At 38.5% G+C, this 14,171-nt stretch overlaps 2 protein-coding genes across 3 annotated transcripts in view; one reads left to right on the forward strand and one right to left on the reverse strand.

The window, feature by feature from the left end:
• DYNC2H1 (dynein cytoplasmic 2 heavy chain 1) overlaps positions 1-14,171 on the forward strand; it is a 317,720-nt gene that overhangs the window by 65,747 nt on the left and 237,802 nt on the right. Inside the window, 7 exon segments of the mRNA XM_035722795.1 lie at positions 939-1,094; positions 2,639-2,898; positions 3,735-3,981; positions 5,036-5,187; positions 8,501-8,645; positions 10,221-10,323; positions 10,758-10,925. Of these exon segments, the coding sequence (XP_035578688.1) occupies positions 939-1,094; positions 2,639-2,898; positions 3,735-3,981; positions 5,036-5,187; positions 8,501-8,645; positions 10,221-10,323; positions 10,758-10,925 (1,231 nt within the window).
• Positions 5,960-7,728, reverse strand: LOC113914415 (quinone oxidoreductase). 2 transcript variants are annotated; one of them, XM_027579596.2, is made up of 2 exons: positions 7,544-7,728; positions 5,960-7,390 (listed from the first exon to the last, which is right to left on the reverse strand). In XM_027579596.2, the coding sequence occupies exons 1-2, from the start codon at positions 7,652-7,654 to the stop codon at positions 6,662-6,664; spliced, it is 840 nt and encodes a 279-aa protein (XP_027435397.1). In that variant the 5' UTR covers positions 7,655-7,728; the 3' UTR covers positions 5,960-6,661. The 2 variants fall into 2 exon arrangements, with proteins under 2 accessions (XP_027435397.1, XP_027435395.1); XM_027579594.2 differs by having other exon boundaries at positions 5,960-7,728.

Raw genomic sequence — 14,171 nt, forward strand, 5'->3', positions numbered from 1 at the left:
TCGCTGTTTTCAAAGAGACGGGCTCTCCATCTGCGTTATTCTGAGAGCACTCTCTTCTCCTTCTCTGGAGCTTTTTTTTTTTTTTTTTAATTCATTTGAGACTCAGAGATAGAGAGCGGCGGACAGAGGGAGAAGCAGGCTCCCCACGGAGCAGGGAGCCCAATGCGGGACTCGATCCCAGGACCCTGGGATCATGACATGAGCCGAAGGCAGACGCTAAACCATCTGAGCCACCCAGGCTTCGCTTCTCTGGAGCTTTTACTGGGACTTGTTGACCGTCTCCGCTATGAGACTGGAGTTACACAAGTGGAAGTTTCTGTTTAGTTCACCTTTTTTTTCCCCCATACTAAGCACCACAGGGACATGTGACTGATGCATAAATGGTTCTCTGTAAATACTTAGAGATTGAGTGGATGAGAACCTTTTTCCCTTTTAACCCCCCAGCAGTTTGTGCACGGGTTCCAGAGGCCCACAGATCGAAATCATCTACACCATTGCAACCCACAGGTTTCATTTTAAATTGTGCGTAGAGAGCCAGCTCCACATGGTTTTTTGTGTTAAGTCTGCTTTTAGCAGCCATACTTGTCCAGTGTCCTCTAGTTTCCTTTTTATCAGCAGGAGGAAATGGGGGACTGTTCTTTTTAGATCAGTGCTCAGTGATGTACTTTTTCTTTTATTTTCTTCAAGTTTAGGAAGTAAACACATCTACTTAAGGACTCTAGCACTTACTGCTAGAAATGCACAATTGTATTTTTATGATCACTTTATTTTCAAAGTTTATACATGTAAACTGGATGAAATGTAAACTTTCTACATCTTTAGCAGAGGGATGCATTTAACGATCATACTTGAAAAGATATGTGAGTGTAAATCTGTATGTTTCTGTGTTTACCAATTAATGTTTGTTTTTTGTCTATACAATGGATTTTAATCAACAGAATGACTATGTGGTTGAAACAAGTTTGGTTGGGACTGTGATGAACGGTCTGTCACATCTACGTGGATGCCAAAATCATAACCAATTTATTATTAATCTCATACGGGGACTTGGCGGAAATCTGAACATGAAATCACGTCTGGAACTCACCAAAGAGGTGGTGCACATTTAAAATCTATATTCAGTCAACATTTTTCTTTAATTTTCATGGACTCTTAATTGCTAAAATCGTGATTTGTAATTGTAAGGTATAGAACCTTTTAATTTTGAAATTAATGCTTTCAGTGGAAGAGTTATGCGTTTGAATATGTGTACTTATTTTTTCCTTTGAACAAGTTTATGGTGTTTTATGATATTAAAATTTTATAAAATGTTTAATAGGCTATAGTGTGGACCGTATCTTTTGTTAGACATTTTTGAAACTAATTAGCCACATGAATATATATAATTATTCATTTTTAATTTTAGAATTATACTTTTTTTTAAAGATTTTATTTATTTACTTGACAGACACAGCGAGAGCAGGAACACAAGCAGGGGGAGTGGGAGAGGGAGAAGCAGGCTCCCCGTTGAGCAGGGAGCCCGATGCGGGGCTCGATCCCAGGACCCCGGGATCATGACCTGAGCTGAAGGCAGACGCTTAACTGACTGAGCCACCCAGGCGCCCCAGAATAATACATATTTTTAATCATTTATTTAACCAGAACAGTTTTAGCAGTTAGGAATGCTAGGATGGATTAATCATTATCAACATTTTCTTTAATAAATGTAAGGGTATATTTCAGTCAAGTTGTTTATAAAACTGAATCGTATACTTAAGGGATATCATCCTCTTGGCTTTTGTTGAAAACATTGAACATGCATTTCTCTGGGTTGGCTCCAACATCGTGTTTCTGCATTTGCATCATCTGTTTCTTCTTCGGTGCCATCATTTACTACTTCTCTGTGCTCCTCCCCTTCCTGTGGCCGTTCTGTGTCCTTATTGCCAAATGCTTCTCATTTTACCACTCGATCCCAGATCGTATGCTGCTTTGGAGCAGACTTCTCATGCTACAGTTTGGAGGCAAGGTATTAAAGGTTAGCGTCAGGTGAACTCTGATTATGTCTGTGCAGGTAGCAAGTTTTCAGTGTTAGAAGAAGAGCAGCTTGAGAGCAGAGCTAGAACCACCAAAATGGGCGGGACTAGATTCCTATGCTGAGAAATTGGTGGCTCAGCGTTCATTCAAACCCCTTTAAATAGGTTGAATGTATTTATACCTTGGTGCATGTGCAAACTAGAAGACTTTTATTTATTTACTTGAATTATCATTTAGAGAATAATATTTGACATAGCACGTTGCTTTAATTATAAAAGATATTTGGTGGTAGGTTTAGCACAGGAGAATTTTCTTTGAACTAAGATGATTGACTTTGGGACATGGACTTTGAAGAACCACGAGAGATGATGGAGAAACAAACCGAGGGTTCTAGAGGGGAGGGGGTGGGGGGATGGGTTAGCCTGGTGATGGGTATTAAAGAGGGCACGTTCTGCGTGGAGCGCTGGGTGTTATGCACAAACAATGAATCATGGAACACGACATCAAAAACTAATGATGTAATGTATGGTGATTAACATAACAAAAAATTTAAAGAAAAAAAATAAAATTTCATACACTCTTGTTTGGAGTATGTGAAAACCTATCACAACTTCTTCCTCTGCAGGTTTTTAACTGGGCACGAGAATCTCCTCCAGACCCTCACAAACCAATGGATACTTACTACGACCCGAGTAGAGGACGATTAGCATCTTACGTGCTGAAGAAGCCAGAAAGCTTGACGGCCGATGATTTCAGGAATGGCCAGACTCTCCCCGTCGTTCAGACTCCTGATGTGCAGCGACAGCTGGGTTATTTCGAACCGTGGTTAAGTTCTGATACTAAACAGCCCTTTCTTCTTGTAGGACCAGAAGGCTGTGGCAAAGGGTAAGAGCAGCAGATTGCTGACTGAGGCACACAGTGTGGATTTGTATCCCTGTCTTCTTTTAAAGTAATTTAACAGCTCTCTTACCTTCCTTTTGCTGAAAGTAGCACTTACCTTTCCATGAAGGACTCTTCCCATTGTCACTACTTGTAAAAACGATACGACTGTAGAGAATTATAGAGAAGAATATGTCCTTTTTTCCTGCCAGCTTATGTGTTTTCTGATGGAAAGAGAACAGTCTGAGAAAATACGTGCATACAATCCCAACAAAAACCGAATACCTTAGATACGCTCACAAATTATTACCTGCTTTAGTTATAAAAAATGCATCTTGAAGTTAGCTCTCTATTGAAAAATAACTTTTATTTCAGTGTCATTCAGCCTACTTTTAGTGCCTACTGAATGTAGGATCTGGAAATAAAGGAGACATGATTATTAGTTTCACATTTGTAGTAATAATTTAAAAATTCTGTAAAATCATAGTAAATATTTGTTTAACTTGGAGTACTTAATATCTTAAAATCTTTCCTTCAACTGTGAGGAAACAGTTGGTATCTTTTATATGTACTTTATCAGGTTAAATTATTTCTGTAAACTTTGATTTTTTTTTTTTGTTCAGTGAGTCCCAAGAATGCCTTCAAATATGAATTTATTTTTTTATATTGTAAATATTAGAAAGCTACTTGTTAAGCCATATCCATGTTTACCATTTTCCCCTTAAACATTATATTACATAATTTAGAAACTGAAATATTTATAAAATAGAAATTTTATATTGACTATACACAGTGTTTAATTGGTTGTATTTTCGAAGTCCAATGTCCTCCATCTCTTGTAGGCTGCTGCTAAGGTATGCCTTTTCCCAGCTCCGGTCCACTCAGATTGCTGTAGTTCACTGTAGTGCCCAGACAACATCCCGGCATCTCCTGCAGAAGCTGAGCCAGACCTGCATGGTGATCAGTACTAACACAGGTCGCGTGTACAGACCGAAGGACTGCGAGAGACTTGTTCTGTACTTGAAAGATATCAACCTGCCCAAGCTTGACAAATGGGGCACTAGCACTTTGGTTGCTTTCCTGCAACAGGTGAGTCTTAACTCCTTGAAGTGTTAGGATGTAATGGGAAAGGGTTAGAAAATCTGCTTTCCTTCTCAGGGTCAGTTTTATCCAGCATGTGTTGTGGACATTAAACTCCCAAAGCTTGTAGTAATCTGGTTCCAGGGCTACTTTCTTCCTGCCTTTTCTTCTTTTTTTTTTTTTTTTTTTAAGAGATTTTATTTTTAAGTAATCTCTACACCTAGCATGGGGCTCGAACTCACGACCCCGAGATCCAGAGTTGCAGGCTTTACTGACTGAGCCAGCCAGGTGCCCCCACAAGGCACCCTTCTTTGACGTTCTTCCCTGTAGAAGTTAGCATTACAGCAGGATGATGTATGACAGGAAGAGTAAGAACAACCTTCACCTATACTTACTTCCTGTCCTTTATTTCTAAAACAGAGGGAAAGCAGGAGCTGGGGATGATGTGGGATTTGGGGAGATTTCTGTTTCATTTTTCTAGGGATGCATTCTTCAGAGAGCAGGTACATGTCCTTGGTCCTGGCCCTTTATGGGCTTCCTTAGCTCAGTACTCTCCCTCTTAGCCCAAGTAAAGGCGAAGGTCAGAGACCATACGTTCTGTCAGTGTGGAAGGCGTTATATATGTGGTTTGCTTCACATTAGAAACCCTGCATTCTAAATTAGAGTTTATTATGTTTATATGGGTTCAAACTTAGCTTTACTATGGAACTGTAGAATATGATAAAATATTTATAAAGAAAACCAAAATAGTTTCCTTATATTTTTCCTGGTTCTTCCACTTTTTTTCCCCTAATTGCTGGTAGATTTATTTGTCATCTGGATTTTAATGTTTATTAGAGAGAAAAGCACTTTAAAAATGAGCATAATTCAGCTAACATTAATTGAACGTAGAGTCTTGAAGAGTATTATTTTTCAGTGTTATAAGAATTTAAAGTATATTTCAATCTTAAATTTTTGAGTTAGGTAGAGGAGGATGATTGCATTTGGAAAAAATTGAATTTTATGCAAAAATATTAGAAAATCCTAAGCCTAAAACATTTAAAATACATTTATTTTCAAAAAGGTACTGACATATCAAGGATTTTATGATGAAAATTTGGAATGGGTTGGTTTAGAAAATATTCAGATTGTGGCTTCTATGTCAGCCGGAGGAAGACTGGGAAGACATGAGCTGACCACCAGGTTTACCTCCATTGTTCGTCTTTGTGCTGTGGAGTATGTATCATAGTGTTCGTAAATTTTTTTTTTTTTTTTAAATTTGGGGAGACGTCTTCTGTATTTGAATTTTATTAAAGGCATCCATTAATGATAATTTTTTAAAATGAAGAATATAAAAATAGTTAAACTTGAGTTCTGTTATTTTTTTCCCTGTCTTTTCTAAACTTTAGGCAGTAATTTAGGGTGATAAATGCATTAATCAGTGCTTCTTTTTTTTTTTTTTTTTTTTGTGCATGACATTGATGGCAAGATTTCTAAGTAATCATCCCTTTATTTAGTTTCGATAAGGACTTCCAGCACAGAACACTGTTAGAAATTAACCATTAGGAACTACATAAAAGAGATGTAAGGCAAGTACTATATAAAGACCAAATAGATAAACACAGGTTTTATTTTTCTACAGAATTTACTGCAGGTTATCATGTAATGAAGACAAAAGCAGATCACTCTTAATGTATCAAATTTGTTTAGTATTTAAATAAAAACATAGAACTCCCATCACTCAGATAATTCTAAATCTATTTTGGAAAATCAAATCATCAGGAAGTATCTCTCAGGAGACTAGGTACCTACCTATCACATTATGCCAAAAATAAGGCTGCTCTCTTCACAGAATATACGGATAATGAAGGGGGAGAAATCGGAGGGGGAGACGAACCATGAGAGACTATGGACTCTGAGAAACAAACTGAGGGTTCTAGAGGGGATGGGTTAGCCTGGTGATGGGTATTAAAGAGGGCATGTTCTGCATGGAGCACTGGGTGTTATACACAAACAATGAATCATGGAACACTACAGCAAAAACTAATGATGTAATGTATGGTGATTAACATAATAAAATAAAATTTAAAAAAAGGTGGCACTAAATGTACAATTAAAAAAAAGAATATGTGGATAATGAGTAATCAACCATCAACACAGTGGATGTTCTAATATTGGGGAAATAGTGGAAAACTATTTGTTAAAAAACACATTTCTCTGGACATTGTTTATCTTGCCCTTGCAAGAGACTTGTAGATCCAGATGAGATTAGTTTAGAAAAGGGATCTTATTTAGTCCAGAAAATCTTCAGAGTCCAATACAGTTCTGAGCTAATCAGGTATTAAAGAACCTTTACAAGGACAAGTAGGTTTGGAAATCACACAGTCTTATTTTGAATTAGCTTCTTTTAGTCAAAGGTATGGAATTAATGATCAAGCACCAGGAATTTCTGTAACGCACCCAATGCCAAATGACTACTGACATTTTATTTCCTACTATGACTCCTTGATTAGAGGCAGGTGGGAGGCATAAAGAATATTGTGAGCTATAAAATAAATTCTACTCCAATGCTCAGATCTCTAAAGGCAAATCTTGTTTTTTAATATAAGAAACTCACTGAATCAAATGAATGCTGATTAGAGCAAAGGTAGTGTAAGTAAAACTGGGACAGGAAACTTCTAATTGCATAGGAAATACATGAAAGAATTAATCATTCTAAGAGAAGAATCATTTTCCCACGAGCCCCACTGCTATGGATGATATTTTCGTGAGCCTGGGCCACCTTCTCCAGTGAATACTGAGAACCTATTACAGGTCTCAACCAACCAATTTCCATTCCGGCTTGAAGGGCAGCTGCAAACTGCCTAAATTCCTCCTTAGTTGATGAATAGAGAGCAACTCCAATTATACTAGATTCCTTTGCCATGGTGTCCCGTGGGTTTATTTCAATAGGACCTCTGCTGCCAACAACTATTACTCGTCCTCCATATGACAGAAGATTCAAATCATTACTAAGATTTACATTAGCTAACATTTCAATGATCACATCAATTCCCTTTTCACCAACAGATTTCTTAATTTTATCAATATAATTAAGTTCTCTGTGATTGAACACTTCATGGGCTCCATTTTGCAAAACAATGTTTTGTCCTTCCTCAGTACCAGCTGTGCCCAAAACCTTTAAGCCATAAGCTCTGGCAATTTGGCATGCTGCTAGTCCAACTCCTCCGCTAGCCCCATGAACCAGCACACTTTCTCCAGCTTTCACACGGGCACTGTGGAGCAGAGCTCGATAAGCAGTAAAATAGGGAATACCGATGGCAGCTCCTTGCTCAAAGTCCAGTTTTTCTGGCAGTGTGTAAACACTGTCATCTGCTGCGAGAGCATACTCGGCGTAGCCCCCAGAGATGGTGCTGGTAGTGAAAACTCTGTCACCTTTCTTGAAAGTGGATACATTATCTCCAACGGCTTCTATTACACCAGCCACATCTGAACCAGGAGTATAGGGTAAGAGTGGTTTTCTGCTGTAAGTACCAGAACGAATATATGTTTCCACTGGGTTTACACCACATGCGTGGACTTTGATCAGAACCTGATGGTCTTTTGGAATTGGTACTGCAATATCCGACTGGAGTTTCAGCACTTCTGGTCCACCAAATTCAAAAACTCGAATCGCTCTCATCAACTTCTGTCCAGTCGCCATGGTGATCCGGTTCTAGAGTGGGGAGGCAAAACCTGCGAGGGCTCACTCAGACTCCTAATCAGTGCTTCTTAAATATTAGAAATAAAACCCAAAATGTTTTGTATCATCTCTGTTCTAAAATGTCAGTATCAGGAATCTGAATGATGGATTTTAGATTTTAATATGGGTTTCATAAAACAAAAATACTATCAAATTTTATGAAGATAAATAAACATAATGTAAACAGGCACAAGGTGGAGTCAGGTCAGGTGTGTGGGTGACAGCATTAATCCTGATGCATGCATCCATCTCCACGGTCCATAATTGTTGCAAGAACTTGTAAATTTTATGGATATGGAGCTTGTCCTCTGTTCCGTTTTGCCTTAAACAATCTTGTTTTGATGCTTTCATGCTCATTGCACCCATCTATTAAATTGTACTTTCAGAAATGTTATAGCTACCAATTAAGCTGTATTGAAATAGATTTAGCTTTGAGAGAAACAGGTTGATTTCATCTGTTGTATTCTACTTTTACAGTTCTGAGATGATTGCTGCTTTATGGGTCGGCTATACTGAAAATAATTTTTCTGAAGCAAAATTTACCTTTTGGTCCTTTCTAAAAATCAGTGATTTCCAAACAATGTTTTTAAGTAATTTCACTGGAAACTTCTATTAGGGCCCTCAGTATTTGAGAGCAGATAAGTAGGGGTCAGAATAGGGACCTAGAGCCTGGCTTTAGTCCCTGGGTAAAGTGGGGGGGTATCTGAACCTCAGGGCAGCGCAGCTGGAAAACTGCTACAAATGAACATTAATGTAATAATCTAGAACATTGTATTTTCAGCTATTTTCTTATGTGCCTTCTTTCAGTTACCCAGAAAGAGAGCAATTACAGACAATTTATGGAGCATATTTGGAACCGGTTCTCCATAAAAATCTGAAGAATCACTCTGTTTGGGGCTCTTCATCAAAAATCTACCTCTTAGCGGGATCTATGGTCCAAGTGTATGAACAGGTGTGTACTTACTCATTTATACTGTAATTGTCGTGTTTCTTGGTTTCACTCCCAGAGGGACTACCTTTAACGCTGACCTGTGTTGACACTGTGGCTTTCTTTTCGTCTTGTTGATTAGGCTTTTCTACCAGAGAGTGAACTCTCTGAGTGCAGATGCTCTAATAGACACTCAGTGAATATGGAATGAATGAATTAATGCTGGATGGTTTTTCCGTTTTCAGCTAAAATTTAGTGTATTCAGAATGTTCCTCTTCTTTCCAAAACTGGATCTTTCTCCTGACTTCGATCAGCTTTTGTCTTGGAGACTTCAAACCAGGGAGTGGTCTTTGAGGTTTCTTCTTTCTTGTTGCCTGGGAGGAAATGCTTCCAGTTCCTTCCTTGGTGAAGCAGGATGGTGCTTGAAAACAGGCAGTAAAGGGCACAGAAGACATTCATTCAATACCTTCTTTTCTAGTGCTGGTCCTAGGGATGCAGAGAGGCCTGAGTCTGTTTTCTGGAAGCTTACAGACCAGTCAGGAACTTGGTCCCGTAAATACATTATTACCACAGCCTGATGAGTAGTGGAACTGTGACAGTAGGCACAAGTTACAAATACTGTGGAAGAGGAAGGAAGTGACTCTGCTGTGGTAGTTGTTAAGAGGAGGTGAAATGTGACCTGACTTTGTTTGAAAGATGTATTTATTTATTAGAGTGTGCACCGTGGTGGGGGGAGGGGTGGAGGGAGAGAGGATCTGAAGCCGACTCCACGCTCAGCACAGAGCCCAACTCGGGCCTCAGTCTCACAACCCTGAGATCACGACCTGAGCCAAAATCAAGAAATCAAGGGCTGACTGAGCCCCCTAGGCGCCCCGAAATGTGATGTGAGTTTTGAACAATTAATAGAAATTCCCAAAGTGGCTGGAGATGAAAGAAGATCTTCTGAGGTAAAGGGGACAGCTTGCGAAAGTTAGGGAAGTGTTTGTGGAAGATGCTTTTGGCAGTGTTGGAGTAGACGCGGGGCAAGAGAAGTTAGAAAGCATTGATTACTTTCTGAATGAATTCGGAAGCTCAGTGATCAAGGCCGGAACGAGAGCAGTGGTTCCTGTCCATGAGGAGGAAGGCACAGGCTCTCACGGGTCATGCATCAGGAGTCACACTTTGATCCTTCCTGGATCGGTGACTGTTTGAACAGAGACAGCTCTCTGGCTCCTGCCATTAGCAAACATGTCTGTCCCGGACCCGGGAGCGCCTTGGAATTGCAACCGCTGTGTGGAAAGCTTAGCTTCACCTTCCTTGAGTTCCTTTGCTCAGCAGGACTTTTTAACCTTTTATTTTTTCTTGGACAACGTTTGGCAGTTTGTTGAAGCCTATGAATAACCCCTCTTAGAGAATGTTTTTAAATGGGTAAAATATAATGTATGAGGTAACTAAGGAAATCAGTTCTAATAAAATACAGTTTCTACTCACTAGTAGAAATTGGGCATTCCTGTGAGTGTGGTGACTGAAAAATTTATAGCATTATATATTTGGAAATACATTGTAAATAAAATATATATTATGTATTGAGAAAACAGTTGACTTTATTTTCTTTTCCAGGTGCGGGCCAAATTTACAGTTGATGATCATAGTCACTATTTCTTTACTCCTTGCATCCTTACCCAGTGGGTTCTTGGCTTATTAAGATATGATTTAGAAGGAGGTAAGTTTTACTTTTATGATTTCAAATTGCTTTTCTTTCTTTGGAATGCCACAGTGTATCTGTGTGTGTACGCATGAGCGTGCGTGCGTGTGTGTGTGTGTGTGTGTGTGTGTGTGTTAAACTGTTTATGATTGTTGCTGGTAAAATTTGATTTGGGGAAAAGTAAAATTGTAGTGATGTTTAATATGCATTTTGGAATTAGTATTTTTATTGAACAACTAGAGATAATGTTGCTTAATATATTCTTTAAATAATCAAAACTTATCAATAACACATTGAATTTTACCTTTTTTCCCATTCCTTATATTTATCTGACGCCAACCTGACGGTATGCAGATTTTTATTCTCTATTTCTTTCTAGTATTATGTTGAGATAGACCACCTGCAAGTCATTTGAATTTTATTACAACTAAAGAAAATGTTGTCTTTTTTAGGATCCTCAAATCACCCACTAGATTATGTATTAGAAATCGTAGCTTATGAAGCACGGCGCTTATTTCGTGACAAAATTGTTGGTGCCAAGGAACTTCATTTATTTGACAGCATTTTAATGTCTGTGTTTCAAGGAGATTGGGGCTCGGATATATTAGACAATATGGCAGGTAATATAGTTATGGAGTTTATGTAATATATAAATGTTATAAGAATTGTAAACTTAGTTTTCTTGCTAATAGCATGATTTCGTATTTCTGTGTAAATAAGACGTTTGGGTAGTCTTAATGTAAGGGGCCGTTTTTTCCTTTTGCTAGATTTCTAAATATAAATAAAATATAGTGACAATAATTGTTTTCTTGGATTCAGGCCATAGTGTTTTATATCTGCAATTCAAAATTAGGTTTCCTGAGGGATTTTTATTAATAAAGGTTTTATTTAAAGCCGTATGTGTATGAGACTTAAAGATCATTGGGAAAATCCATATTTGATTATAATTAACTTTTGCTTAAAAGTAAATCATGTCATCAGCACAGAACTTCTTATGTACTCTTGTCTACAGCTTCACCCACAGTTAGGATAAATAAAGCGTAGCTCCACTCACTCAAAGCAGCTCTGTTGCATTTGCAACTGTTATCACTTAACAACCAGCTTGCGTTTTGCAAACTGCTGTGGGAGTAGTGCGTGTGATCTGAAAACCGTCATGGCGAAAGGACCTTTGATACAAGACCATATCATGGAAGTATTTCTTAACCGCTTTCAAGCTACACAATGAGTTTCTGTTCGGTTAGACTGTAAAGCTAGGCTTCACAAATACTTCATGTAGCACATTCTGTGTACTGCCAGATTCGATATTGCCCCACGGCCATGATTGCATAGGCCGAAGGGGATTTTGAAGATGAGGAAGATGTGGAGATTGGCAGAGAGATTTTCGAGGTGCGGCTTGAGTTTCAGAATCAGGAGATGAGTTGGAGAAGCCGGGGCAGGATGAAATGCTGAGAGAGAGCCCTGGTCGCAGCTCAAGAGTTGGCTCATTCTCAGTGAGGCTTTGTTAGTGTGACCTGTAGCTCTCCTTGCTTAGTGTGGGCAGGTTTCGTTTCTTAAATGGCACCATCTTTCTCAGACTGAGAGTTGCCTGAATGGTATCTCTTCTTGCAAAGAAAGTAGCATGTTCTTTGGGCATTAGACAGTAGCAGTGTCTCCTTGGGTATCTGAATTCTCTAGAATTTGTTATCTTTCAGGGTCTCCTTTGTAGGACTCAATAAATAATAAATGCTTTTTTCCCCCTCACCGTTTTACTTTTCAAGGAAAGGTTGCATTTTTTAAAAATACAGGCTTGATAAATGTCGTATCTGGGCAAACAGTATTTTCACATAGTGGAATAATATTAATTTGTTAAGAAAAATGTAATCTTGGGGCGCCTGGGTGGCTCAGTTGGTTAAGCGACTGCCTTCGGCTCAGGTCATGATCCTGGAGTCCCGGGATCGAGTCCCGCATCGGGCTCCCTGCTCAGCAGGGAGTCTGCTTCTCCCTCTGACCCTCTTCCCTCTCGTGCTCTCTCTCTCTCATTCTCTCTCTCTCAAATAAATAAAATCTTTAAAAAAAAAAAAAAAAAAGAAAAATGTAATCTTGGAAGACTTGGAAATAAGCTAGATAACATTCTTGTGCTCAAGAAACGTGTAATCCAGGGGCAGATACAGATATGAAAGCCCTCACTTACAGTGATAACTATTGTTAGTGTGTTTAGATGCCACGAAATTTGTGCAAGTAGATGGTTAAACTGATAATTATAATAGAACATAAAGTGTTTTACAATTAATACAACTTTTCTGAATATATTTGGGATAAATGTTAGATAGTAGTGTGTAGAAGGGTTAATTTTTTTTGAGGGAGTTACTTTGAAACCTTGAAATAAAAAAATGAATTTTTTATTTTGTGATAATTGCACATTAACATACAATTGTAAGAATTCATACAGAGTATGTGTAGCTTTTACTTGGTTTCTCTTGATGGTAACATGTGGCAAAATTATGGTAGAGCATCACAACCAGGGTATTGACATTGATACAGTTAATACTCAGAATATCTATCCTGCTGCCCTGCTGTAGCCATGTCCACGCCTCTGGAAACCGCCAGGCTGTTCTGTATTTAATTTGCCATTTCAAGAATCTTATTTTCACTCATTAATTCTCTGGAGACACACAGGTTGCTGTGAGTCTCAGTACTTTGTTCCTTTCTATTGACGAGTGGGTATTCAGATGTACTACCATTTCTTGAACCATTTACCTGTTGAAGGGCATCTGGGTTATTTTCTGGTTTTGACTATTAGGAGGAAAGCTGCTATAAGCATTTCCTGTAGAGATGTTTGTGTGAACATGCACTTTTGTTTTTCTGGGATAAATGCTCAGGAGTGCAGTTGCAGGGATGTATGGTGCTCTTGTGCTTGGTTTGTAAAACACACCGCCCTGCTCTTTTCCAGAATGACTATATCATTTTACACTCCTGTCAGCAATATGTGAGTAATCTAGTTGCTCCGCACACTTGCCTTTGCTTTTGTCACGCTGTTGTATTTTAGCCCCTCGGTAAGTGCGTGTGGGTATATCACTGTGGCTTTAATTTGCATTCTGCCAACAGCAAATGCGCTTGAGCATCTTTCATGTGCTCAGTGCTGTCTGTGAATCCTTTGAAGTGAGGTATCTCTTTCTGTGACTTGCTCATTTTCTAATTGGATGGTTTATCTTTTTTTATTAATGAGTTTTGAGAGTTCTTTATGTATTATGGATATTAGTTTTTTTGTTGTTGTTGTTAAATATGAGGTTTGCAAACATACTCTCCCGCTCTTTTGCTTGTCTTTCCATCCTTTTCTCTCCCACAGCTAAATATTTTAATTTTATCAAGTACAACTTAGTAATTTTTTTTTTTCAGGATCTTTTGGTGTCAAGTTTAAGAACTCTGTTTGGTCCTAGTTCTTAGAGATTTTCTCCTGTGTTTTTTTCTGAAAAGTTTTATGGTTTTATGTTTTAAGTCAGTGGTCCACTGTGAGTTAATGTCTGTATGGAGTGAGGCCTCGGGTCACCTTCTTTGCCGACGGATGACCACTTGCTCCAGCACTGTTTTTTGAAAAGGGAACTTTTCTTCCTCGAGCTGCTTTGCACTTTGTCAGAATAGTTGTGTGAACATATCTCTTGGTTCTCCATCAATCACATGTCTGTCCTCCCACCAGCACCACCTGTTTTCATTACTTTAGAAATCTTGAAATTGGGTAGACTGACTTCTCCTGCTGTCTTCTTTTTTACAGTTGTTTTCACTATTTAAGTTCCTTTACCTTTCTCTATATATTTTAGAATAATCTTATCTATAAGTAATGTTGCTAAGCTTTGGATGGAAATTGCATTAACTCTGTATATTGGTTTTGG

This window comes from Zalophus californianus, chromosome 11 (genome assembly GCF_009762305.2).
Source record: "Zalophus californianus isolate mZalCal1 chromosome 11, mZalCal1.pri.v2, whole genome shotgun sequence".
Classification (NCBI taxonomy): Eukaryota; Metazoa; Chordata; class Mammalia; order Carnivora; family Otariidae; genus Zalophus; species Zalophus californianus.